General features: G+C 43.7%; 1 protein-coding gene across 1 annotated transcript in view; it reads left to right on the top strand.

The window, feature by feature from the left end:
* The window catches only part of LOC126212765 (uncharacterized), a 36949-nt gene extending 11385 nt beyond the window's left edge, over window positions 1–25564 (top strand). The window contains exons 2-5 of the mRNA XM_049940171.1: window positions 12123–12382; window positions 22319–22424; window positions 22564–22622; window positions 25305–25564. Coding sequence (XP_049796128.1) covers window positions 12123–12382; window positions 22319–22424; window positions 22564–22622; window positions 25305–25564 — 685 coding nt within the window. The remainder of the gene's footprint in view (window positions 1–12122; window positions 12383–22318; window positions 22425–22563; window positions 22623–25304) is intronic.
* Window positions 25565–26104: the final 540 nt, after the last annotated feature.

Genomic DNA, 26104 nt, shown 5'->3' with positions numbered 1-26104 from the left:
TTCCTTAGAACGGAGGATTTTTCTGGTGTTGGAATTCCACCGCCTAGAACACAGTGTTGTTGCAACAAGACGAAGTTTTCAACGGAGGTTTAATGTAACCAAAGGACCGAAAAGCGATACAATAAACGATCTGTTTGAAAAATTTCAATGGACTGGGAACGTGACGGATGAACGTGCTGGAAAGGTAGGGCGACCGCGTACGGCAACCACAGAGGGCAACGCGCAGCTAGTGCAGCGGGTGATCCGACAGCGGCCTCGGGTTTCCGTTCGCCGTGTTGCAGCTGCGGTCCAAATGACGCCGACGTCCACGTATCATCTCGTGCGCCAGAGTTTACACCTCTATCCGTACAAAATTCAAACGCGGCAACCCCTCAGCGCCGCTTCCATTGCTGCACGAGAGACATTCGCTAACGATATAGTGCACAGGATTGATGACGGCGATATGCATGTGGGCAGCATTTGGTTTACTGACGAAGCTTATTTTTACCTGGACGGCTTCGTCAATAAACAGAACTGGCGCATATGGGGAACCGAAAAGCCCCATGTTGCAGTCCCATCGTCCCTGCATCCTCAAAAAGTACTGGTCTGGGCCGCCATGTCTTCCAAAGGAATCATTGGCCCATTTTTCAGATCCGAAACGATTACTGCATCACGCTATCTGGACATTCTTCGTGAATTTGTGGCGGTACAAACTGCGAACACCTCGTGGTTTATGCAAGATGGTGCCTGGCCACATCGCACGGCCGACGTCTTTAATTTCCTGAATGAATATTTCGATGATCGTGTGATTGCTTTGGGCTATCCGAAACATACAGGAGGCGGCGTGGATTGGGCTCCCTATTCGCCAGACATGAACCCCTGTGACTTCTTTCTGTGGGGACACTTGAAAGACCAGGTGTACCGCCAGAATCGAGAAACAATTGAACAGCTGAAGCAGTACATCTCATCTGCATGTGAAGCCATTCCGTCAGACACGTTGTCAAAGGTTTCGGGTAATTTCATTCAGAGACTACGCCATATTATTGCTACGCATGGTGGATATGTGGAAAATATCGTACTATAGAGTTTCCCAGACCGCAGCGCCAACTGTTGTTGAAAATTGTAACTACTGTAATTTCGAAAGTTTGTCTGCCTGAAAATGTACTGTTGTCCCAAGCATATTGCAACAGACGGTGTATTTCTATCGCTGCTCGTTTAGTTTTTATTGCCGTTTCAAATATACCGGTCATTTTTGAAACACCCTGTAAATGACCTAGTAGGTAACGCCGGAAGCTTTATAGGACTGTTCACAGATGATGCGGTTGTCTACAAGAAGGCAGCAACGTCAGAAAAAGTTGCGAATTGCAGAAAGACCTACAGAGAACTGACGCATGATGCAAGCTCTGAAAATTGACCCTGGAGGTACCTAAATGTAACATACTGCATGTATGTAGAAGAAGAAACCCACGACTGTACAATCGCATTGTAGGTGGAGAATTGCTGGAAACAGTAGCTACCACGTCTAGAAGTAAGTATCTGCCGCAGTCTTAACTGGAATAATCACGTGAAGTAAATACTAGGAAAAGCAGATGACGGTCTGAAATTCATAGGAAGAATCGTAAGGAAATGTACAGTAATTCATCCATGAAAGACACTGCTGTCGAAACACTTGTCTGATCAGTTCTTGAGTATTGCTCGTCGCTGTGGGACACTTACCAGGTAAGATCAATAGAAGCGATGGACGCGAGAGCCCTACAGGGTTTCTCGACAGATTGCAGTGGCAGACGCTACGAGAGAGACGTAGCTAGTGAAATTCCGAGAGAGTGAGTTCCACATATGTCTCGCGAAATAACCACAACAAGAAACTCCGAACTTATGCGAATGTCTACCGACAATCGACCTTGCTTTGCGCCATTCGTGAATGGTAGAGGGAAGGGGGGGGGACAAGAAAGTGCCGCCAAGAGTACCCTCCGCCACACACCACCAGGAGGTAGATGTCAATGTTAACACAGACGACTACACCGAATAGTTAGAAGGAAATGACGGTAATACAGTTTCACTGCGTGAATCATTTACCAATCTAGTGCGGGTCAGTTTTCGTTCGAGAGACAAGAGCTGACCCTGAGCTTATCTGGGAATGTTAACCCCGAGATAACCTCTTTGCTCGGAATATGTTTTCCTCGACGCGATTCTGTCTCCTACTGGCTGCACATTTGCTTCCTGCTGTGTACCTTTCACCGCTGTTTTCCTAATGTAATTTACAGGATAGGGCAAATAAAAGTGGCCCAGAGAACAGAACTCCAAGGTACAAAGAAACGCAGTAAAGGAAAGGAAATGCAGTACTAAACTGACTATAGCAGACGTTGAAAGGAACCACCATGCATCTCTTGGCACTTTCGAGCCTTGGTCAGCAAGTTGCTGAAGGCGGATCGAAGCTGGACTGCTGGAACTGCTGCAATCTCATCCGAAATATTTTGCAAGAGTTGTTGAAGACCGTGGGGATTGTTGCGAAACACCTTAGACTAGAGGCTCCGTACACAAAATAATCGCACACTGAGAGATCAGGTGAGCTGGATGACCAGCTGGAGCCGAGCCCGGACTGACCTCTGCTGACAACTCCGTGAGACGTCACGATTGTGTAAATGTGCACCAAGGTTCGGTCGACTAGTTGGGCAGTTGCTCCATCCTGTTGGAAGTAACTGTAGGTTTTTCCTCCTCCTTTAACGCTGCCACATATGGCTTCGAAATGTTGGCTATGTAGCGCCCGATGAAAGAAGGTGGGACCAATAATGCGGCATGTACACACTGGACACCGAACCCCAACCTTCTGATCACGCAGCTGTGTTTTGTGGAAGGTTTTCGGAGTCTCTGCTGCCCAGAGCCTGTGATTCTGTGAGCTGACGCCACCACTCAGATGAAATCAGTCTCCATTAGACAAAGAACAGATCCATGTCCAAGCAGTTCATTGTTATCTCAATGAACAGCCATTCACAAAGCTGGAGGCGATGAGGAGCATCTGTTGGTTTTAATGCACGAACAACAGGCACTCGCTAAAGATGCACGTGCAGGTCCAAGTGGAGTATTCGTCTGCACCATCGACGTGATGTGCCGGCCTCTTGCAGCAGGTGTCGGGTCGATTTGGTAGGACCCTGAAGCATTTTCTGCTGAACTGCAGCCACATTTTCTGGCGTGCGGACGCGTTTGGGAGTGTTTTTTTTTGACTTGCTCAAAACAGATCCTGTCTGAAGTCATTTTCAGACTAATCGTTGCATGGCACCCTTTGCTGGCACTTTGACACTATTAAACTTCTTACCACGCCGTTTGCCCGACTTTATTGTCGCGTAACTTTCCGCTACGAACACCTGCTGCTCCACTGTGTTAACCATCGTCCCCTTTGCACTGCTCCACTCACGCTGACATAGCCCGCACTGCCCTCTGAACCTGTGTGGTTCACGTGGCGGGCGCACACGTAGTGTTCACGTCACGGTGTGTTGTTAGATGGTGGTTAGATGCATACATCCACGTCCAATCGGATCCACTCGTGCGTACCACTTTCATTTGCGCCCCCCCCCCCCCCCCTACTACTTGTGGTTCTCAGTCTAGCGCCAATCCTTTGAACACGTAACGTCCATCAACAACACTGGTAAATGCAAGTTTTTTGTAGCACGTCACCAGCTATTTATGACAACTATCTTTTGGAACAAAACGAAGGAAAGTCAATAGCATAATAGCTCCAATTTCATTTTGTAACGTAATTTTTTCCTCCAATAGACGTGTAAAAGATGTCTCCTACCTCTCCTGTTCAGAAAACACTATAAAAGATGAAGTTGAACCGCCACTGAGAAAGGAAACTTATGATCAAACATTTCTGGGAAAAACAGTAACATAGGAACACTGAAGGCTGCCGTAAAGGTATTTCTTCTGAGACATCTAGTTCGGCCAAGCGACTATCTTCTAAATTTTGAAAAAAAGTGCTTTGTAGGATAACGGAAAATGTAACGATGAGACGTCAGAGACTTTAAGGGGGGTAGGCCGTCAAACGGGACGACTTGGAACAGGAGAGGCATCACAGGACATTTTAATTTCCACTGTCTATAATTTTACAAACAAATTTATAGAACTTTGTCAGCATGAAAAGGAAGGAATCAGAATTCACACTCATCGCAATGGAATTTCAAAAACATAACAAAATAATTTTTTTACATGTGAAACTTCATCATTTTTTTACTTACTATTGGCTGCATTTGTTGCTATAGATACGCTTCATAAGTAAGAGAGATTCTTCGATGAATTTTGGACAGCACACAAATCATACTTACAGGTGTATGAAACTCTAGGATTTATTTAATTTATGAAAAAAAGAATGTGCTGCTACATTTTAAGCTTCATGTTTAGAAAAAACTCAAATTTGATAGTTAATTATCTCAATTTTTACCACACTTTTTAATAGATTACGAAAATTCTAGAGTTTCATACACCTGTAAGTATGGTTTGTATGCTGTTCAAAATTCATGGAAGAATCTCTCTTATTTATCAAGAAAAGTGTACTTATAGCAACAAATGCAGCCAATAGTAAGTGAAAAAATGATCAAATTTCACTTGTAAAAAAAATTATTTTGTTACGTTTTTGAACTTCCACTGCTATGAGTGTGAATCCTGAATATTTTCTGGTCACGTTAACAAAGTTTTATGAATTTATTTGTCAAAGTATAGACAGTGCAAATTAAAACGTCCTCTGGTGCCTCTCCTGCTCAAAGTTTGACGACCTACCCGCCAAGACAACTTAGTCAGTTCCAGAGAACATTTCAATGACACAGACGAGGGCCAAGGGGGAAAAACCAATGAGAATGGAAGAGGGAACGGTCGGCTCTGGTGGTAAAGTGCGTGCCTCCTGTGAATGGGAACCAAGAGATCGCAGGATCGAATCCACTGAAGACTTTATCCTGCCTCTGAGCTAGCCGCCATTACTCAGTGACACGAAGATTCACCAGAAACGACCCATGGTTCGGATTTCACGTTAAACTGTAGGTCCCGTTTCCTGGGCAGCAAACTGGGGTAGGTTAGGGACACGCAAGCCCCAGAAGTGACATACTATCGCAAAAACTATACCACGCCTTTGAGTCACACGGAACTATTATTGTGATCGGACAAGTGCTCAGATGAACGATACAGCCTTTCTTCTCCGACGTGCGGGCCATACATAGAAAAAACAATGTCGGCACTAAAACAAAGATTAGTTAGCACGATTAAAATTGAGCGTAATTTCGATTAACACATTTTTATAGCCTGTGCTTATCAATGTGACTTTCGGAAGCTGTTGAACCAATAGTCTACCGAGCGTAAAATATTGACAGAGAACAAAAGTACTGAAGACTAACAGAAACGTGATTTGCAACAAACTTAAGCTCTATACTCTGGGATACGCATTAGACGAAGTGAAAAAATTTCGCTGACTTGGAATGGTAGACAAAACAAGAAGGGAATAAGAAGCAAACTATTACAGCCCAAGAGGACATTCGTTGTCAAAGGAAGTCTACTAGAATGAAACATAGACTTCAGCTTGTCAGAGAAATTACTGAGACTGTGTGTCTATAGCAGAGCATTGTATAGAACTGAATCAAGACCTGTGAGAAAATCGAAAAGAACACAGTTCGAGTGTTTGAAATGTGGTGTCACAGAAGGATGCTGAAAATTAAGCATAATGGTAAGAAATTCTTCATTTGCGTGGCCATGTTGTGCGTAGTTGCTTTACAATTCTTCAGGGTATTTTTTTTCTGTTGTTGCAACTACAAAAATGGGTGCTCTTTTTCACCAGACGCGTTTCGCTTTACTGAGGTAAAGTATCATAAGTGGTCTGCAATTAAGTTATTTACATTTTCATTTGCTTTAAGATCGAAAAACAGTTCGTTAACAATATGTCGATTTGTACTTAGGGCTATTTCCGCTTGATTTCCCGCTTAAATCTGAAAATGACGTCTGCTAGCACATTGTTTCTGTTTTTCTATTGCTCAATAACCAAAGGAATATTGGAAACAAGACTCTATATAAAATCACTGTCTCCCGTCTTCTTTCTCGCCTACTACTACTGTCTCCTTTCGCTGCCACGTCTCCCTCTTGCTGTCTCTTACTGCTACTGTCTCATTTACTCCTTCGAACTGCTGCTGTCTCTTCTCATTGTCACCATCTCTCTCTTCCGTGTTGCCATTGTCATAAACTCTATCTCTTATTATAACTGCTAGATAAATGCCTGGAGAGTATACTGTGAACAATTTTCTACAGTAATTTGTTATTTAGATTTCGCCTCATGCAGGATTTTACGTGCCTTTGTTCCGTGCACATGCTGGATGGCTTTGAACTTCTATATCTCGGAAATGGATATAATAACAAGAAAATTTTCAAGGTTGTACGTGACCGAAATCTTACGAATATACTGCAAAAATTTCAACTATATTCTATGATTAGCCGCCTTGAAATCCGCAGCTCGGTTTTGGTACCCAAAACCATGCTTCGCTGTTTTTCTCGAAAATGAATAATGATTTTTGAAAACAGGAATATGGCACTTCTAGTTAAACGTGTAGAGAATACACCGTTAAAAACTAAGCAGTTTGATTTAGATATCTACTGCTGATGGCTTAATGATGTGATCCGCAGGTTTTTAACACGTGGAGAGCAATGGGGGCCTAGGTATTCGCTGATCTGTGATGCTCAGCTGCGTCCTTAATACAGACCTTTTCTTGATAAACAGTATTTCCGCTGGTTTGGCGGGGTAGAGCATAATCTTATTCGTCTTTGCCCAGTCTTCTATGATGTCCACTGGATGTTGCAGCCTCGTTATGATCTGCTTGATGTCCCTATGTTCCTTCCTGAGGTGACGATTCGTGATGACAAGTGGTAAGGTCAGAAGATCGTGGTGTGCATGTGTGTTAATTTTCATGTGCCAACACATACATGCGTGCTTCAGCGATACAGATGGCCGTACCGTAGGTGCAACCACAACGGAGGGGTATCTGTTGAGAGGCCAGACAAACATGTGGTTCCTGAAGAGGGGCAGCAGCCTTTTCAGTAGTTGCAGGGGCAACAGTCTGGATGATTGACTGATTTGGCATTGTAACATTAACCAAAACGGCCTTGCTGTGCTGGTACTGCGAACGGCTGAAAGCAAGGGGAAACTACAGCCGTAATTTTTCCCGAGGACATGCAGCTTTACTGTATGATTAAATGATGATGGCGTCCTCTTGGGTAAAATATTCCGGAGGTAAAATAGTCCCCCATTCGGATCTCCGGGCGGGGACTACTCAAGAGGACGTCGTTATCAGGAGGAAGAAAACTGGCATTCTATGGATCGGAGCGTGGAATGTCAGATCCCTTAATCGGGCAGGTAGGTTAGAAAATTTAAAAAGGGAAATGGATAGGTTAAAGTTAGATATAGTGGGAATTAGTGAAGTTCGGTGGCAGGAGGAACAAGACTTTTGGTCAGGTGATTACAGGGTTATAAATACAAAATCAAATAGGGGTAATGCAGGAGTAGGTTTAATAATGAATAAAAAAATAGGAGTCCGGGTTAGCTACTACAAACAGCATAGTGAACGCATTATTGTGGCCAAGATAGACACGAAGCCCACGCCCACTACAGTGGTACAAGTTTATATGCCAACTAGCTCCGCAGATGATGAAGAAATTGATGAAATGTATGACGAGATAAAAGAAATTATTCAGGTAGTGAACGGAGACGAAAATTTAATAGTCATGGGTGACTGGAATTCGTCAGTAGGAAAAGGGAGAGAAGGAAACATAGTAGGTGAATATGGATTGGGGGGAAGAAATGAAAGAGGAAGCCGCCTTGTAGAATTTTGCACAGAGCATAACTTAATCATAGCTAACACTTGGTTCAAGAATCATAAAAGAAGGTTGTATACCTGGAAGAATCCTGGAGATACTAATAGGTATCAGATAGATTATATAATGGTAAGACAGAGATTTAGGAACCAGGTTTTAAATTGTAAGACATTTCCAGGGGCAGATGTGGATTCTGACCACAATCTATTGGTTATGAACTGCAGATTGAAACTGAAGAAACTGCAAAAAAGTGGGAATTTCAGGAGATGGGACCTGGATAAACTGAAAGAACCAGAGGTTGTACAGAGTTTCATGGAGAGCATAAGGGAACAATTGACAGGAATGGGGGAAAGAAATACAGTAGAAGAAGAATGGGTAGCTCTGAGGGATGAAGTAGTGAAGGCAGCAGAGGATCAAGTAGGTAAAAAGACGAGGGCTAATAGAAATCCTTGGGTAACAGAAGAAATATTGAATTTAATTGATGAAAGGAGAAAATATAAAAATGCAGTAAATGAAGCAGGCAAAAGGGAATACAAACGTCTCAAAAATGAGATCGACAGAAAGTGCAAAATGGCTAAGCAGGGATGGCTAGAGGACAAATGTAAGGATGTAGAGGCTTGTCTCACTAGGGGTAAGATAGATACTGCCTACAGGAAAATTAAAGAGACCTTTGGAGAGAAGAGAACCACTTGTATGAATATCAAGAGCTCAGATGGCAACCCAGTTCTAAGCAAAGAAGGGAAGGCAGAAAGGTGGAAGGAGTATATAGAGGTTTTATACAAGGGCGATGTACTTGAGGACAATATTATGGAAATGGAAGAGGATGTAGATGAAGATGAAATGGGAGATAAGATACTGCGTGAAGAGTTTGACAGAGCACTGAAAGACCTGAGTCGAAACAAGGCCCCGGGAGTAGACAACATTCCATTAGAACTACTGATGGCCTTGGGAGAGCCAGTCATGACAAAACTCTACCATCTGGTGAGCAAGATGTATGAGACAGGCGAAATACCCACAGACTTCAAGAAGAATATAATAATTCCAATACCAAAGAAAGCAGGTGTTGACAGATGTGAAAATTACCGAAGTATCAGTTTAATAAGTCACAGCTGCAAAATACTAACGCGAATTCTTTACAGACGAATGGAAAAACTAGTAGAAGCCGACCTCGGGGAAGATCAGTTTGGATTCCGTAGAAATGTTGGAACACGTGAGGCAATACTAACCTTACGACTTATCTTAGAAGAAAGATTAAGAAAAGGCAAACCTACATTTCTAGCATTTGTAGACTTAGAGAAAGCTTTTGACAACGTTAACTGGAATACTCTCTTTCAAATTCTGAAGGTGGCAGGGGTAAAATACAGGGAGCGAAAGGCTATTTACAATTTGTACAGAAACCAGATGGCAGTTATAAGAGTCGAGGGGCAGGAAAGGGAAGCAGTGGTTGGGAAAGGAGTGAGACAGGGTTGTAGCCTCTCCCCGATGTTATTCAATCTGTATATTGAGCAAGCAGTAAAGGAAACAAAAGAAAAATTCGGAGTAGGTATTAAAATTCATGGAGAAGAAGTAAAAACTTTGAGGTTCGCCGATGACATTGTAATTCTGTCAGAGACAGCAAAGGACTTGGAAGAGCAGTTGAACGGAATGGACAGTGTCTTGAAAGGAGGATATAAGATGAACATCAACAAAAGCAAAACGAGGATAATGGAATGTAGTCAAATTAAATCGGGTGATGCTGAGGGGATTAGATTAGGAAATGAGACACTTAAAGTAGTAAAGGAGTTTTGCTATTTAGGGAGTAAAATAACTGATGACGGTCGAAGTAGAGAGGATATAAAATGTAGACTGGCAATGGCAAGGAAAGCGTTTCTGAAGAAGAGAAATTTGTTAACATCGAGTATAGATTTAAGTGTCAGGAAGTCGTTTCTGAAAGTATTTGTATGGAGTGTAGCCATGTATGGAAGTGAAACATGGACGATAACCAGTTTGGACAAAAAGAGAATAGAAGCTTTCGAAATGTGGTGCTACAGAAGAATGCTGAAGATAAGGTGGGTAGATCACGTAACTAATGAGGAGGTATTGAATAGGATTGGGGAGAAGAGAAGTTTGTGGGACAACTTGACTAGAAGAAGGGATCGGTTGGTAGGACATGTTTTGAGGCATCAAGGGGTCACAAGTTTAGCATTGGAGGGCAGCGTGGAGGGTAAAAATCGTAGAGGGAGACCAAGAGATCAATACACTAAGCAGATTCAGAAGGATGTAGGTTGCAGTAGGTACTGGGAGATGAAGAAGCTTGCTCAGGATAGAGTAGCATGGAGAGCTGCATCAAACCAGTCTCAGGACTGAAGACCACAACAACAACAACACATACGCTCTATATATCTGTATATGTGAAGTGACGGCAGTGACAGTCAACTTATTGCCACTGTTATATCTAAAATATTGTGAGCAACTGATTGTATGTGATGCAGTTTTTATACTATTTGGTGGGTCATAAAGTTTACATTTAAATATCCTATAGATTTTTGCTGCCATGTGAGTAAACTGCCTTCAAATACCTAGGGATGTACGAGGGCAGTTCAATAAGTAATGCAACACATTTTTTTCTGAAACAGGGGTTGTTTTATTCAGCATTGAAATACACGAGGTTATTCCCCAATCTTTTAGCTACACAACACTATTTTTCAACGTAATCTCCATTCAATGCTACGGCCTTACGCCACCTTGAAATGAGGGCCTGTATGCCTGCACGGTACCATTCCACTGGTCGATGTCGGAGCCAATGTCGTACTGCATCAATAACTTCTTCATCATCCGCGTAGTGCGTCCCACGGATTGCGTCCTTCATTGGGCCAAATATATAGAAATCCGACGGTGCGAGATCGGGGCTGTAGGGTGCATGAGGAAGAACAGTCCACTGAAGTTTTGTGAGCTCCTCTCGGGTGCGAAGACTTGTGTGAGGTCTTGCGTTGTCATGAAGAAGGAGAAGTTCGTTCTGATTTTTGTGCCTACGAACATGCTGAAGTCGTTTCTTCAATTTCTGAAGAGTAGCACGATACACTTCAGAGTTGATCGTTTGACCATGGTGAAGGACATCGAACAGAATAACCCCTTCAGCGTCCCAGAAGACTGTAACCATGACTTTACCGGCTGAGGGTATGGCTTTCAACTTTTTCTTGGTAGGGGAGTGGGTGTGGCGCCACTCCATTGATTGCCGTTTTGTTTCAGGTTCGAAGTGATGAACCCATGTTTCATCGCCTGTAACAATCTTTGACAAGAAATTGTCACCCTCAGCCACATGACGAGCAAGCAATTCCGCACAGATGGTTCTCCTTTGCTCTTTATGGTGTTCGGTTAGACAACGAGGGACCCAGCGGGAACAAACCTTTGAATATCCCAACTGGTGAACAATTGTGACAACACTACCAACAGAGATGTCAAGTTGAGCACTGAGTTGTTTGATGGTGATCCGTCGATCATCTCGAACGAGTGTGTTCGCACGGTCCGCCAATTGCAGGAGTCACAGCTGTGCACGGCCGGCCCACACGCGGGAGATCAGACAGTCTCGCTTGACCTTGCGGCGATGATGACACACGCTTTGCCCAACGACTCACCGTGCTTTTGTCCACTGCCAGATCACCGTAGACAGTCTGCAAGCGCCTATGAATATCTGAGATGCCCTGGTTTTCCGCCAAAAGAAACTCGATCACTGCCCGTTGTTTGCAACGCACATCCGTTACAGACGCCATTTTAACAGCTCCGTACAGCGCTGCCACCTGTCGGAAGTCAATGAAACTATACGAGACGAAGCGGGAATGTTTGAAAATATTCCACAAGAAATTTCCGGTTTTTTCAACCAAAATTGGCCGAGAAAAAAAATGTGTTGCATAACTTATTGAACTGTCCTCGTAAATAGTTTTGTGTGTTTCCTTCTTATGCATCAAAGTGGATTGCTTGACACAGAGAGCTAGTATTAGCTGTATTAAGTTTGTGTCCCAGAGGGTCTCAACCATTTGTTAAGAATAACATCCTGAGGTCAAAGGTATTCGCTGTTTGGAATTAATTATGGGAAAATTTGACAACTGTATTATTTGTGAGATGGTATATAGTATTCTATACATTTGTAGCTCATACACTGACATTTGGACACTTGTGTATCATAGAACAGAGATTTCTAGATTTCTAAATGGGTAATGTGTAGATAAGTATTCATAATTTCTCACAGTCATGTTTGTGTTATTGCTTTCTTCATTTGGTGTGTGTGTGTGTGTGTGTATCATAATGTACGAATTTGATGTATTGTGCAGGAGCCTCTCTGGAGAGGAGAGAGGCGGGAGGCTGATCAAAGCAGCTATGAAGGGGGCAGTGGAGGAGGTCTGGACACTGCTCGCGGCTGGGGTGGATGTTGATGCAAGGAATGGGGAGAGGCAGACCGCCCTGCACTGGACTGCTTGGGAGAGGCACGTTGAGGTGGTGAGGTGCCTGGTGGAGGATGGAGCAGATGTGGATGCCAGGGACATCAGGCAGAAAACGCCTCAGCACAATGCTGCATGGAGGCAGGAGCCAAGTGGGGGGGGGGGTCTAGGGATGGGAATGGGGACATGCCCCAGACGTCGCCAAGATTTCTAACCACAAGGCGGTCATAGTCTTACTGACACCAAGCTCAAAGTCCTATCAACATACACTCCTGGAAATTGAAATAAGAACACCGTGAATTCATTGTCCCAGGAAGGGGAAACTTTATTGACACATTCCTGGGGTCAGATACATCACATGATCACACTGACAGAACCACAGGCACATAGACACAGGCAACAGAGCATGCACAATGTCGGCACTAGTACAGTGTATATCCACCTTTCGCAGCAATGCAGCCTGCTATTCTCCCATGGAGACGATCGTAGAGATGCTGGATGTAGTCCTGTGGAACGGCTTGCCATGCCATTTCCACCTGGCGCCTCAGTTGGACCAGCGTTCGTGCTGGACGTGCAGACCGCGTGAGACGACGCTTCATCCAGTCCCAAACATGCTCAATGGGGGACAGATCCGGAGATCTTGCTGGCCAGGGTAGTTGACTTACACCTTCTAGAGCACGTTGGGTGGCACGGGATACATGCGGACGTGCATTGTCCTGTTGGAACAGCAAGTTCCCTTGCCGGTCTAGGAATGGTAGAACGATGGGTTCGATGACGGTTTGGATGTACCGTGCACTATTCAGTGTCCCCTCGACGATCACCAGTGGTGTACGGCCAGTGTAGGAGATCGCTCCCCACACCATGATGCCAGGTGTTGGCCCTGTGTGCCTCGGTCGTATGCAGTCCTGATTGTGGCGCTCACCTGCACGGCGCCAAACACGCATACGACCATCATTGGCACCAAGGCAGAAGCGACTCTCATCGCTGAAGACGACACGTCTCCATTCGTCCCTCCATTCACGCCTGTCGCGACACCACTGGAGCCGGGCTGCACGATGTTGGGGCGTGAGCGGAAGACGGCCTAACGGTGTGCGGGACCGTAGCCCAGCTTCATGGAGACGGTTGCGAATGGTCCTCGCCGATACCCCAGGAGCAACAGTGTCCCTAATTTGCTGGGAAGTGGCGGTGCGGTCCCCTACGGCACTGCGTAGGATCCTACGGTCTTGGCGTGCATCCGTGCGTCGCTGCGGTCCGGTCCCAGGTCGACGGGCACGTGCACCTTCCGCCGACCACTGGCGACAACATCGATGTACTGTGGAGACCTCACGCCCCACGTGTTGAGCAATTCGGCGGTACGTCCACCCAGCCTCCCGCATGCCCACTATACGCCCTCGCTCAAAGTCCGTCAACTGCACATACGGTTCACGTCCACGCTGTCGCGGCATGCTACCAGTGTTAAAGACTGCGATGGAGCTCCGTATGCCACGGCAAACTGGCTGACACAGACGGCGGCGGTGCACAAATGCTGCGCAGCTAGCGCCATTCGACGGCCAACACCGCGGGTCCTGGTGTGTCCGCTGTGCCGTGCGTGTGATCATTGCTTGTACAGCCCTCTCGCAGTGTCCGGAGCAAGTATGGTGGGTCTGACACACCGGTGTCAATGTGTTCTTTTTTCCATTTCCAGGAGTGTATTTGGAGTGAAACAAAGCTTTGCTGCATTATTTTTTAAAACAAATAATACAATAAACTTATTCCACCAACATTCATTTGAACTCATCATTATGAAGTACATACAACTGCTCCAATAACACCTCAAGAATTACAACAACAGGAGCCATCCACAAACAAATGTAAGTAACCTTTTTTTTGAGGAAGCAGTGTGAAAACATTTCTCGAGCAAGCTTTAAAAAACTTAACGACAACTGAAAGATACTCCTTTCATTTCCAATGAACAACAGTTTTCTGTCTGGAATTTGAGTTTCTCCTGACATATATAATGTTCAAACAACATACAGACTGGGCGATGTCTTTGATAACCATCTATATTCTGACTGGTGAATCCCCAACTATTTTCAAGGCAAAAATGGCGAAATATCAGCAGTTCTTCATAGACTTCACCAAGCTGCATACCCATAAGCTATTTAAATCAGTTGTCAACAGCATCTGGTTACTGAGAAGTACTTAGCAGGAACACATATAGTGCTAGGGTAAACTTGAGTAAACTGTACCATACTCAGATTAATGCCATATGAGCTGTATGTTTAAATGTATCTTCAATTCCGAACTCAGAAGGACATTGCTCCTCTGTCGCTGCAATACAAATGTTTCAGTACAAATGGTTCAAATGGCTCTGAGCACTATGGGACTCAACTGCTGTGGTTATCAGTCCCCTAATGTCTCAGTTGTTTGTGTCTTAATGTACCATCTGACACAGGTTGTGGTATTCACTTCATAAACTAATGAAAGTAACCGTTCTTTTTAGGAAACAGTGCGCAAAATATTTCTCCGTTCACATTTCAAAACTTCACAACAGTTGAAAAGTACTCTCTTCGTTGCCAATAATCTACAGTTCTTTGTCTGAACTTCAGTTGCTCCTAGAATACAGACTGAAGAGCCAAAGAAACTGGTACACCAGCCTAATATCATGTAGGGCCCCCACGAGAATGCAGAAGTGCTACAACATGATGTGGCATGGACTCAAAAAATGTCTGAGGAAGTCCTGGAGGGAACTGACACCATGAATCTGCAGGACTGTCCATTAAATCCGTAAAAGTATACGGGGATGAAGATCTTTTCTGAACAGCACATTGCAAGGCATCCCAGGTATGCTAAATAATGTTCATGTCTGGGGAGTTCGATGGCCAACAGAAGTGTTTAAACTCAGAATAGTGTTCCTGGAGCCAGTCTGTAGCAATTCTGGACATGTGGGGTGTCGCATTGTCCTGCTGGAATTGCCCGAGTCAGTCAGAAAGTACAATGGACATGAATGGATCCGGATGATAAGCCAGGAAGCTCATGTACGTGTCACCTGTGTCAGTAGTTGCTAGACGTATCACGGAGTCCCATACTACTGGAGCTGCACACGCCTCACACCATTTCGACGTGCAGGATCCATGGATTTGTGAAGAGTCTCCATACCCATACACGTCCATCCACTTGATACAATTTGAAACGAGACTCGCGTCCGACCATGCATCATGTTTTCAGTCATGTTGTTGTTGTTGTTGTTGTCTTCAGTCCTGAGACTGGTTTGATGCAGCTCTCTATGCTACTCTATCTTCTGCAAGCTTCTTCATCTCCCAGTACCTACTGCAACCTACCTCCTTTTGAATCTGCTTAGTGTATTCATCTCTTGGTCTCCCTCTACGATTTTTACCCACCACGCTGACCTCCAATGCTAAATTTGTGATCCCTTGATGCCTCAAAACATGTCCTACCAACCGATCCCTTCTTCTAGTCAAGTTGTGCCACAAACTTCTCCTCAATCCTATTCAATTGCTCCTCATTAGTTATGTGATCTACCCACCTTATCTTCAGCATTCTTCTGTAGCACCACATTTCGAAAGCTTCTATTCTCTTTTGTCCAAACTGGTTATCGTCCATGTTTCACTTCCATACATGGCTACACTGCATACAAATACTTTCAGTAACGACTTCCTGACACTTAAATCTATACTCGATGTTAACAAATTTCTCTTCTTCAGAAACGATTTCCTTGCCATTGCCAGTCTACATTTTATATCCTCTCTACTTCGACCATCATCAGTTATTTTACTCCCTAAATAGCAAAACTCCTTTACTACTTTAAGTGTCTCATTTCATAATGTAATCCCCTCAGCACCACCCGATTTAATTTGACTACATTCCATTATCCTCGTTTTGCTTTTGTTGATGTTCATCTTATATCCTCCTTTCAAGACACTGTCCATTCCGTTCAACTGCTCTTCCAAATCCTTTGCTGTCTCTGACAGAATTACAATGTCATCGGCGAACCTCAAAGTTTTTACTTCTTCTCCATGAATTTTAATACCTACTCCGAATTTTTCTTTTGTTTCCTTTACTGCTTGCTCAATATACAGATTGAATAACATCGGGGATAGGCTACAACCCTGTCTCACTCCCTTCCCAACCGCTGCTTCCCTTTCATACCCCTCCACCCTTATAACTGCCATCTGGTTTCCGTACAAATTGTAAATAGCCTTTCGCTCCCTGTATTTTACCCCTGCCACCTTCAGAATTTGAAAGAGAGTATTCCAGTTAACGTTGTCAAAAGCTTTCTCTAAGTCTACAAATGATAGAAACGTAGGTTTGCCTTTTCTTAATCTTTCTTCTAAGATAAGTCGTAAGGTTAGTATTGCCTCACGTGTTCCAACATTTCTACGGAATCCAAACTGACCTTCCCCGAGTCATAAACAGTCAAATGTCGGCGTTGACGGGTCCAAGCGAGGTGTAAAACTTTGTCATGCAGTCATCAAGTTTACACAAGTGGCCCTTCAGCTCCGAAAGCCCGTATCGATGATGTTTCATTGGTTCGGATACTGTCACTTGTTAATGACCAAGCACTGAAATCTGCAGGAATTTGCAGAAGGCTTGCAGGCTGTCACGTTGAACAATTCTCTCCAGTCGTCGTTGATTCCTCATATTCACGGTACACTCGTTAAATGGTCGTATGGGAAAATCCCCACTTCATAGATCCTCAGAGACACTGTGTCCTATCGCTCGAGCACCGACTATAACACCACGTTTAAACTCACTTAAATTTAGATAACCTGCATTTTAGCAGCAGTAACCGATCTAACAACTGTGCAACACCCTTGTTGTCTTATATAGGCATGGAAGACCTTGGCGCGTATTCTCCCCGTTTATGTATCTCTGCATTTGAATACACATGCCTATACTAGCTTCTTTGGCACTTTGTGTGTAACATTCTGCAGTTTATGTCTTAACTTGCAATGTGCAATTAGCATTAGTATTCAGTTCCTAAACTAACAAAAGTACCCTTTCTTTTGAGGAAACTCCGTGAAAAACATTCCTCAGGCAACCTTTATAAAACTTTAAAAACAAATGTTGAACTAATTGCAATCGTTTATCAATTTATGATCAATCAAAGCGAACAGAGGACCCACTTCAAATAATTCCTTTCCCACACAGCGGCAATGCTGCTGCTGCTGCTGCATTCTAATATCTGTCAGGCAACATGGATTCCCATTCTCACATTACAGCAAATTTTCGCACTCTCCAATTGCCCCATCACCTCCACTGCATTCCCCCAGCTCCCTACTGCTTCGTTTAAAATCAGTTGTCTGCATTTATAAAATTTTTCAATAAATAAAACAAGTTTTTTTCTGAAATTTTTGAATGATACTTTATGAATATGGTTAAATAAAAGATTAAATTTATCCCTACAATCCCTTGCTCTAGTCTGACATAAAAGTTGTTAAACACAAAAGATAAACATATTATTTGCCATTTCAACATCTGTAGATATTAATGAAAATTCGAAAAAATTAAAATTCTGTTACAATTTGTGAACTCTTATGACCTCTTTGAACGACGAAAGTCCACACACAAATCACCCAGATGAAAGAACAAATGGTGAACTGGTTTGGCGACTTTTCAGAAAAATATCTGAACATCTGTATATGGTAATCATTTATCCAATAAACCACCATAAAATAAGAAAACTGTTTCATAAATATTTTTAACACATAAGAAAATAATCAAGAAGAGATTTGTACATCTTCTTATCATATGAATGTTCCATAGTGAAAATATAGTTGCAATAAGAAACACCTTCACTCTGTATAGTCAAAACTCTCAAACATCCATCTCCATAACGTTTTTTCGACAAGTTACAAATGGATAAGCTTCCTGCCATTTCAGAACTTTGGTTGTTTCATTCACCTACATTTTTCATTTAAATGTGACAATCGAATTTTCACTTACATTTTTGTTGCACTTGGATATTTCTCCTAACCATTGATTCAAATGTCATCCAGTTCTTATTTTTGCTTTTCATTCTCATGATATTTTCACTTAATAACTAACTATAACCTACCAAGGCTGGAATATTACAAAACAAGAGAAATGTGAGTTACATTACTTGTGCCCCAAAGGGGTCAAATATTGTTTACGACAGTATGCACAAGCAAAAATGTACATGCATGTGCATATACAACCTCCCTCCCCTCCCCTATACACACACTTATCAAGTGCAGAAAATTTAACAGAATTACTGCTGGAAACATGTCACTTTTCCTTTTTGCTTCATTTACAAGAGAGCTCTCAGTACTTGCAGCTGGTTTTTGCTTAAAGTCTTGAATTTTACAAGGTCAAACAATTTTGCTATTAAATAAAGGCACGTTTCTAATAAGAAAGACCTTAGTGTTTTGCTAAAATGAGAGGGTGGTTAAATAATGTTTAACAAATGTGGAAGAGTAATGTAAATTTATATTACTGACTGACTGGACACAGAACTTTCTTTCTTGCCCTGTATTATGTTGGTGATGGTAAAGTTTTTATTTTCCTATGCTACAGACTGAAAATCATGTGTAGCATGTGAGCAAGGAAGGAACTGTGTATTTCAAACCAGCTAACACAGCAATTTCATGTGTCTCCACTTTCTAATAAACAAGCTATGCGATTTGTAAACCCGAAGCAGCCAACAACTGCAGTTGCCGCGTACTGAGGTCACAAACTGTGAAGAGGAGAATGTCCCATGTGGCTTGCACCAGCTCGTTTCTAAGTATTTCAGGTTCAGGATCTTACTTACATATGAATATTTCTTTAAAAGATAAGTTTTGAGTAAACGTCAATGACAATTAACGAAATGTGCATTTTATAAATTATTTTTTAGGGTTGGCACAAGTATCCTCAATTCTCTTGATAGTACACATTGTTGAAAGTGCATTGATATTGATGAAAGTGTACTGAAAGATACTTTCAGGTCTTGAATCCTACTTTCTCATCAGCATCTCTTTAAAAAATATGTCGTGAATATAACTCAACAGTGATTAACTAACTTTGTTTTTTAGGGTGGGCATAAGGTACTCTTTCCCCTCAGTAATGCACATTATGGGAAACACGTTGGTATTGCTAGTGTTGAGGCTGAGAATATGATTTCTATATTTTCGACAAATGAATAATATTTTCTTCAGTATATCGAGCAACCATACTTTGGGCACAGTGTGGAAAGCAGTATTAGGGCAAAGCAGGTTCTGGAACACTATTGATATCGAATTTATATCAAAATAATTATGCAAATTAAATAAATTGATCAATTATTTACTCCCCTGATGATGTAATGTGTTTTCCCTGGCTCACACGTGGCTCCTTTTCCCACCACCCCTCTGGAAAATCCCAACCCCTCGCCTATCCCTTCCCTCTCTCCTCCCCAGCAGTCCTGGAAATGGTGGAAAGTTTGTTCAGTCTACATTGAGCTGCAGGCCCAAGAGGATCAATACGGTATTTATTTAAACAATTTCACAGTGTGTGTCTATTTATTTAAACAATTAGGAATGCTACCACCAGAGGACATTCCACCATCGCCTCCTTCCTCCCAATCCCTCTGATAAAAATGGTGGGAAATATCGGTCCGTCTTTGTTGGACTGGAAGGATCTCATGCCATTAGGTGAATATATCATCAACCACATCGCATTATACGGATTAAGGCATAGGAATATTGTTTAAACAATTTTCAGGAGACAAGACAGTGAGGAATATTATTTAATTAACCAGGTTACAGGGATGGATTCCACACAGTTCATTTATTGGTTTCTAAAGACAACAATACAGCTGGAAACTCACGATGTCACACAACTGGTGTTAAAAAAAAGTTCAGAGTAAACTAGTAGCATGCAGACTCAAACTCTACACAGAGAATCCCGTCACCTATAACTCTAAGTAAATAAATAAGAATCTGTGTAACTCTAAGTAGTATGTTCACTTTACCTATAAGTCGAAATAAATATCTCTCCTTCAGCTACAAGTCTAAATAAACTATATTAGGTACATTGTGCTGCCACCTAATGCCAGGTACTCCATATCAGTGACCTCAGTAGTCAGTAGATAGTGTGAGAGAGCAGAATGGGGCCATCTGATGAACCGACGGACTTAGAACGTGGTCAGGTGATTGGATGTCACCTGTGTCACACGTCTGAACGCGAGACGTCTGAACTCGTAAACATCCCTAGGTCCACTGTTTCCGATGTGATAATGAAGTGTCAACGTGAAGGGACTCATACAGCACAAAAACGTACTGGCCAACCTCGTCTGTTGACTGACAGAGACTGCCTACAGTTGAAGAGGGTCGTAATGTGTAATAGGCAGACATCTACCCAGACCATCACACAGGAATTCTAAAATGCACCAGGATCCACTATCAAATGTAAGTAATGAAAGTCTGGTGGGAGGTGAGAAAACTTGGATTTCATGGTCGAGCAGCTGCTCATAAGCCACACATCACGCCAGTAAATGTCAAACGACTCCTCGCTTAGTGTAAGGAGCGTAAACATTGGACGATTGAACTGTGGAAAAACGTTGTGTGGATTGACGAATCACGGTACACAATGTGGCGATCCGATGGCAGGGTGTGGGTATGGCGAACGTCCAGTGAACGTCGTCTGTCAGCGTGTGTAGCGCCAACAGTTAAATTCGGAGGCAGTGGTGTTACGTTGTGGTCGTGTTCTTCATGGAGGGGGCTTGCACCCCTTGTTGTTTTGCGTGGCACTATCATAGCACAGGTCTACATTGATGTTTTAAGCACCTTCTTGTTTCCCACTGTTGAAGAGCAATTTGGGGATGGCGATTGCATCTTTCAACAGGATCGAGCACCTGTTCATAATGCACAGCCCGTGGCGGAGTGGTTACACGACAGTAAGATCCCTGTAATGGACTGGCCTGCACAGAATCCTGACCTGAATCCTACAGAACACCTTTGGGATGTTTTGGAACGCCAACTTCGTGCCAGGCCTCACCGACCGACATCGATACCTCTCCTCAGTGCACCACTCCGTGAAGAATGGGCAGCCATTCCCCAAGAAACCTTATATCACCTGATTGAATATATGCCTACGAGACTGGAAGCTATTACCAAGGCTAAGGGTGGACCAACACCATATTGCATTTAAACATTATCGAAGGAAGACGCCACGAACTTGCAAGTCATTTTAAGTCAGGTGTCCGAATACTTTTGCTCACATAGTGTACATCTGAAGAGTCACCTTCTCTCAATAATACATCGCATAAATCAAATACAGACACTGATATCTATCGCAAATGGACTTCATAATACTTCTACACCCAGTAAAAACATCGTTAAATACATATAAATGTTGCCTTCAAAACGCTGCACAACAAGAGCTGTAGTTTTCTTTGCGGATGACACGCTTTCAACAGTTCTAAATGTGTCACAGGAAATACATCATCTCAATAGATGATGAAATTCGAAGCATTGTCCTAGAGGCAAAAAACCTTTGTGTCTAATTACTACAACGACGCACTAGGGAAAAACCCCCACATTTAATAATAATAACCACTGTGCCACACCACTGTGCATGCGTGCTTCATGAATGGAACAGGGGCCGCCTACTCACTGCTGCTGAATACTACCGAGTGAAGCCTGGCCAGAAGTCGGGTATCCAGCCATTGTGACATGAGAGATCACCCCATTGTATCGAGAACAAAGACCTGCAGGACACAGCTTCCAGTCCTGACAAAGAAGGGTGACAGCACTGATCTCGCCACCATACAGTGGGACAGGGGATTTCAGTAACTTTCCATCAGCTGCACATCCCAGTTGGGTGCCCATTGAAAATGACGCCCTCTGATTGGCTGCATATGCAATGTGGTGAGTCTAAATAAGCCACTCCCCCTACCTCCCTCATCCTCACACTAGTCCCGTCCACTGTGGAGGCTATAGTTCCGCTTTTCTCAGCAGGAATACCAACAAGAGCGGTGCTGGCAAATGACGCAGAAAATCGGAAGATCCTGAGTTGCCCTGTAAGTAAACATTCAACTGTGATTTTCGTAACATGTGTTCATAAACGAGTTTCATAGCATGTGCTAATTTTTTTTTTGGTTGTTGCAGCATTTTTCGATGAGATCTTAGCTGACCTCAATCAGCAACTGGAGGCTGAAAGACAGCAGGGCCACCTGGCAGCAGTAGTTGAGGCAGGGGTACATCAAGAATGCAGGTACATATATTTTTTTCGTAATGTGTCGCTGTTAGGAATATTCTAAGAATTTCATCATTCATGTAGTATGTGTTTGTCTGAGCTATACATTATTTATTGTAGATTAATCTATGAAAGCAACATCTGATGATCATGCAAGGGCACGTGCTGAAGTGGCGGACGCCCTTATTGGTATGTTCATGGGAGAGTCCACGGAAGGTGAGCACCGAGTGGAGCCGGATCTCAGGGTGAATTTCCTTCTCTCCGAGACACCCAGGCTCTTCTGTGACTTGGTCGGCAAACAGGCTCAGGACCCTAGGTAGGGGCCAATTTGGCAGCAGTTGGCAGATGCCGAGGTCGTCCCTGGCTATTAAGTTCGTGGGGGCCTCTTGTGTAAAAGGGGAGACAGTGATGATGAACTGAAAGTGTGTATTCCTCAGGAATTGGTTAGCATGGTCCTCAGATATTTTCATGATTCGGCAGTCGGGGTGTATTTGCGATTCTACAAAACCTTGAACCGAGTTCGTGAACATATGTTTTGGCCCAACTTGTATTAGGATGTTATGCGATTTGTCGGTAGCTGTATCCAGTATAAGTGCGGTAAGCCCAATGTGGGACTGCGCAAAGTCCTATTACAGTCGTTTAGGGAGCAGTATCCTCTTGACCCCATTTTTATCCATTATATCGGACCACTACCCCATACCAAGAGGGGAAATAAGTACATACTTGTGGCTGTCGACATCTTTTCCCCCTTTATGTGGCTCCTACCCATCCGAGGCATAACAGCCGATATTATGGTACAGCAGCTGTCCCAGATCGTTTCCTGGTTTGGTCCTCCAACGAGTTTGGTTACTGATAATACTCCCGAATTCTTGTCTAAGGTATTCAAGGGTTTGTCTTTTACTAACGGGATTAAGCATATAACTATCACTCCCTACTATCCCAAGGCTTTTTTCACAGAGCGCGTCAACTGCAATCTTAAGGCTGCTCTCTGTTTTTAACATTATACCACACTTACTCGATGAGACGCTACTTTGCCTTGGCTCAATCAGGTGTTCTGTTCTGCCAGTCCACTGGCACTGTACCCAGTCGACTGACGTTTGTTTACATTCCCAACTCCCCTCTCTCTAATTTGTGGGAGATTAATGACCTTCTTCCACTTCAGGTCACCCCTTATAGCTTGCGCAAGAATTGAGAATGGGCCAAGCATAATATCGATCTTGCCCACCAACGTGAAGCACCTCGGTAAAATAAGGGTAGACGCCCCTGTCAGCTGAGGATAGGCGATGTGGTATTTGTGAGGAATGTCGCTAGTAACACAGGATTCGGTCTTAAGGGGAATTTTAGGCCATGATTCCGCAGTTCTTGTCGGATCGTGAAGATTCTGAGTACCATCAATTTTGAGGCCAAGGACCTCATATCTGGTAGTAAATCTCGGGTCCACCTGATTCAGCTTAAGCTCGGGGACACCTCCTATTCCACCATTTTCTTAGCTGCCCCCGTGTTGGGGGTGGAGGTTGAGCTGGTGCACTGCTAGCGCTAGTCTCCTTTGGTTGTCATCCCGATCGTTGGGAGTCGATGCCTGCTTCTCTTCTTTGCATCTTTGGCGGATGGCTGTTTAATTGTGGAGCGCGCTCTCTGAGGGGGCTTGAGTTCGGATATCAGCTATGTGAGCGACAGTGACGTGTGGTACTGTGGATGTATGCAGCGTGACGAGTGGCCGAGTCCGGACGACAGAGGAGCGTGGGCAGCTGCTGCGGCGTGTTTAGCTGTTGGAATGCAGATCCGCTGCCGACAGTGATTGGGATTTCCTTGGGATTTGAAGAACAGATTTCCTTCGCGTCTGTTACATATTACTCAAAGTGAATGAACTGGAGTTGTCGAATTGTTCCTTGGTGGGTTCTGTTCATGTTAATTGAATACCCAAGTACACTGAAAACTATCTTGATTGTTTGAGTTACTTGTCACTGTATTTGGTCTGGCCTCCTGATATGTTGATAGCATTTAAGGGAGCGCTAGCTATGCACAACAAATAGACATGAAGCCATGCTTAATGCATAGCTAGAGGTCATACCAAGTAGTCCGTAAGTCTGTGCCTGGCGTACGAGAGAGGCCCAAAATAATTTTCCCTTTTTCCCTTTTCTATGTTATTATTTTATTTATTTTTCTAGAGAATTGGCCAATCAAATTTTAAGAGCCGTTACTGGGCAAGTAGTTACGTAGGTTAGTTCTGTTGATGGCCACCTGAATGGCTGTTTTCAGCTCAGCACAGATTTTGGGGTTATGGCTGTACATCTTGTCTTCAATATAGCCCCACAAAAAGGAGTCACACATGTTCAGATCCGGAGCATATGGCGACCAATCGATGTCCTAGCCAGTGGCCTCTGTGGACAACAGAATGAAGTCCCCAGAGTGCTCTTCCAGGGCATCAAACACTCTTCTGCTTCAATGGGGTCGAGGTCCGTCTTGCGTGGACCACATCTTGTCGAAATCAGGGTAACATTGGATAATGGGGAGGCAATCATCTTCCAGACTCCTCATGTATAGTTAGGTAGTCATTATATTATCACAGAATATCACACCGATTGTTCTGTGGCTGGTCATTGCACACCACACAGTCACCCATTGGGGGTGAAGAGAATTCTCGATAGCGAAACGTAGATTCTCAGTCCCCCAAATGCACCAATTTTGCTCATTGACGAGCCCATCCAAATGAAAGTGGTCTTTGTCACTAAACAAAAGCAAACCATGCACATACTAATGCCCATCATGCCCCATGGCCAACTGTGCAGTTTGAATGTCCTAATACAAACAGTTCAGAAGTTATGACAATTTTGTTTCATGTAGTTCAATAATTGTCACCCTTTAATTTTCGTTATTGTATCTCTCTCTCTTCTGCAGAGGTGCTGCTGCTTGCTGTGGCTAGGGCTCCAGTGGCAGTGGCGGCCAAACCAACAGCCATGAAGGGTGGCCCAATGAGGCATGAGAAGCCATGCAAGGCACTTACAGTCGCAGTGTGGGAAGCTGCCACAGCTGCAGCCATTGCTCAGCCCACACTCGGTGTAGCCCCAGCATCACCTCTGCTCTGGCGTCTCTGGATTGGACATCAGCAAGAGCAATGGCCTCCCACCCATCAGGCGAGTGTGTCAGGCCTGCAATAACAGCAGCAGCAGCAGCAACGAGAGTCATCATCACAGCCAGGCTGCTCTCACTGGCCTGACTCCTGTAGCATCACCTCTATCATATTATCCCCTCCACAATCAGCGTCAACCCCTCAACACCTTGCTGTAACCACTTTCGTCAGTGGGGTGGACACAGTCATCATCTAGTTATAGTGTTAGTAGTAGCAATGATCCTGCAGCTGTTGGGAATTCCCTTCCCTGTTCCTTTATTGAAGTACAACAGAATGGTAACACCATACCACAGTTAAAATACTCGGTAATTGTGGATGCCTTTGAGAAGCAAATCTCCTTCATTAGCATTGAGAATGCGGAAAGAGAGCACTGCAACCCTGTTGTGTTTCTAAGAGCATGCCTTCCTGTCATGGAAACGGAGGTCCTTAATGATCCACAGTATACTGCCATTGAATGTTGAATGGATCAAACTGTCGCATCCCCCCCCCCCCCCCAAGAGTTGCAGTTGCCTTGGCGTTGAAGGCACAAGTCTTCATTATCTTTGGGGGGATAATGGCGTGATAACAC

The sequence above is a fragment of the Schistocerca nitens genome, chromosome 11 (assembly GCF_023898315.1).
Source record: "Schistocerca nitens isolate TAMUIC-IGC-003100 chromosome 11, iqSchNite1.1, whole genome shotgun sequence".
NCBI lineage: Eukaryota > Metazoa > Arthropoda > Insecta > Orthoptera > Acrididae > Schistocerca > Schistocerca nitens.
This window is presented reverse-complemented; position numbering and strand designations above follow the sequence as displayed.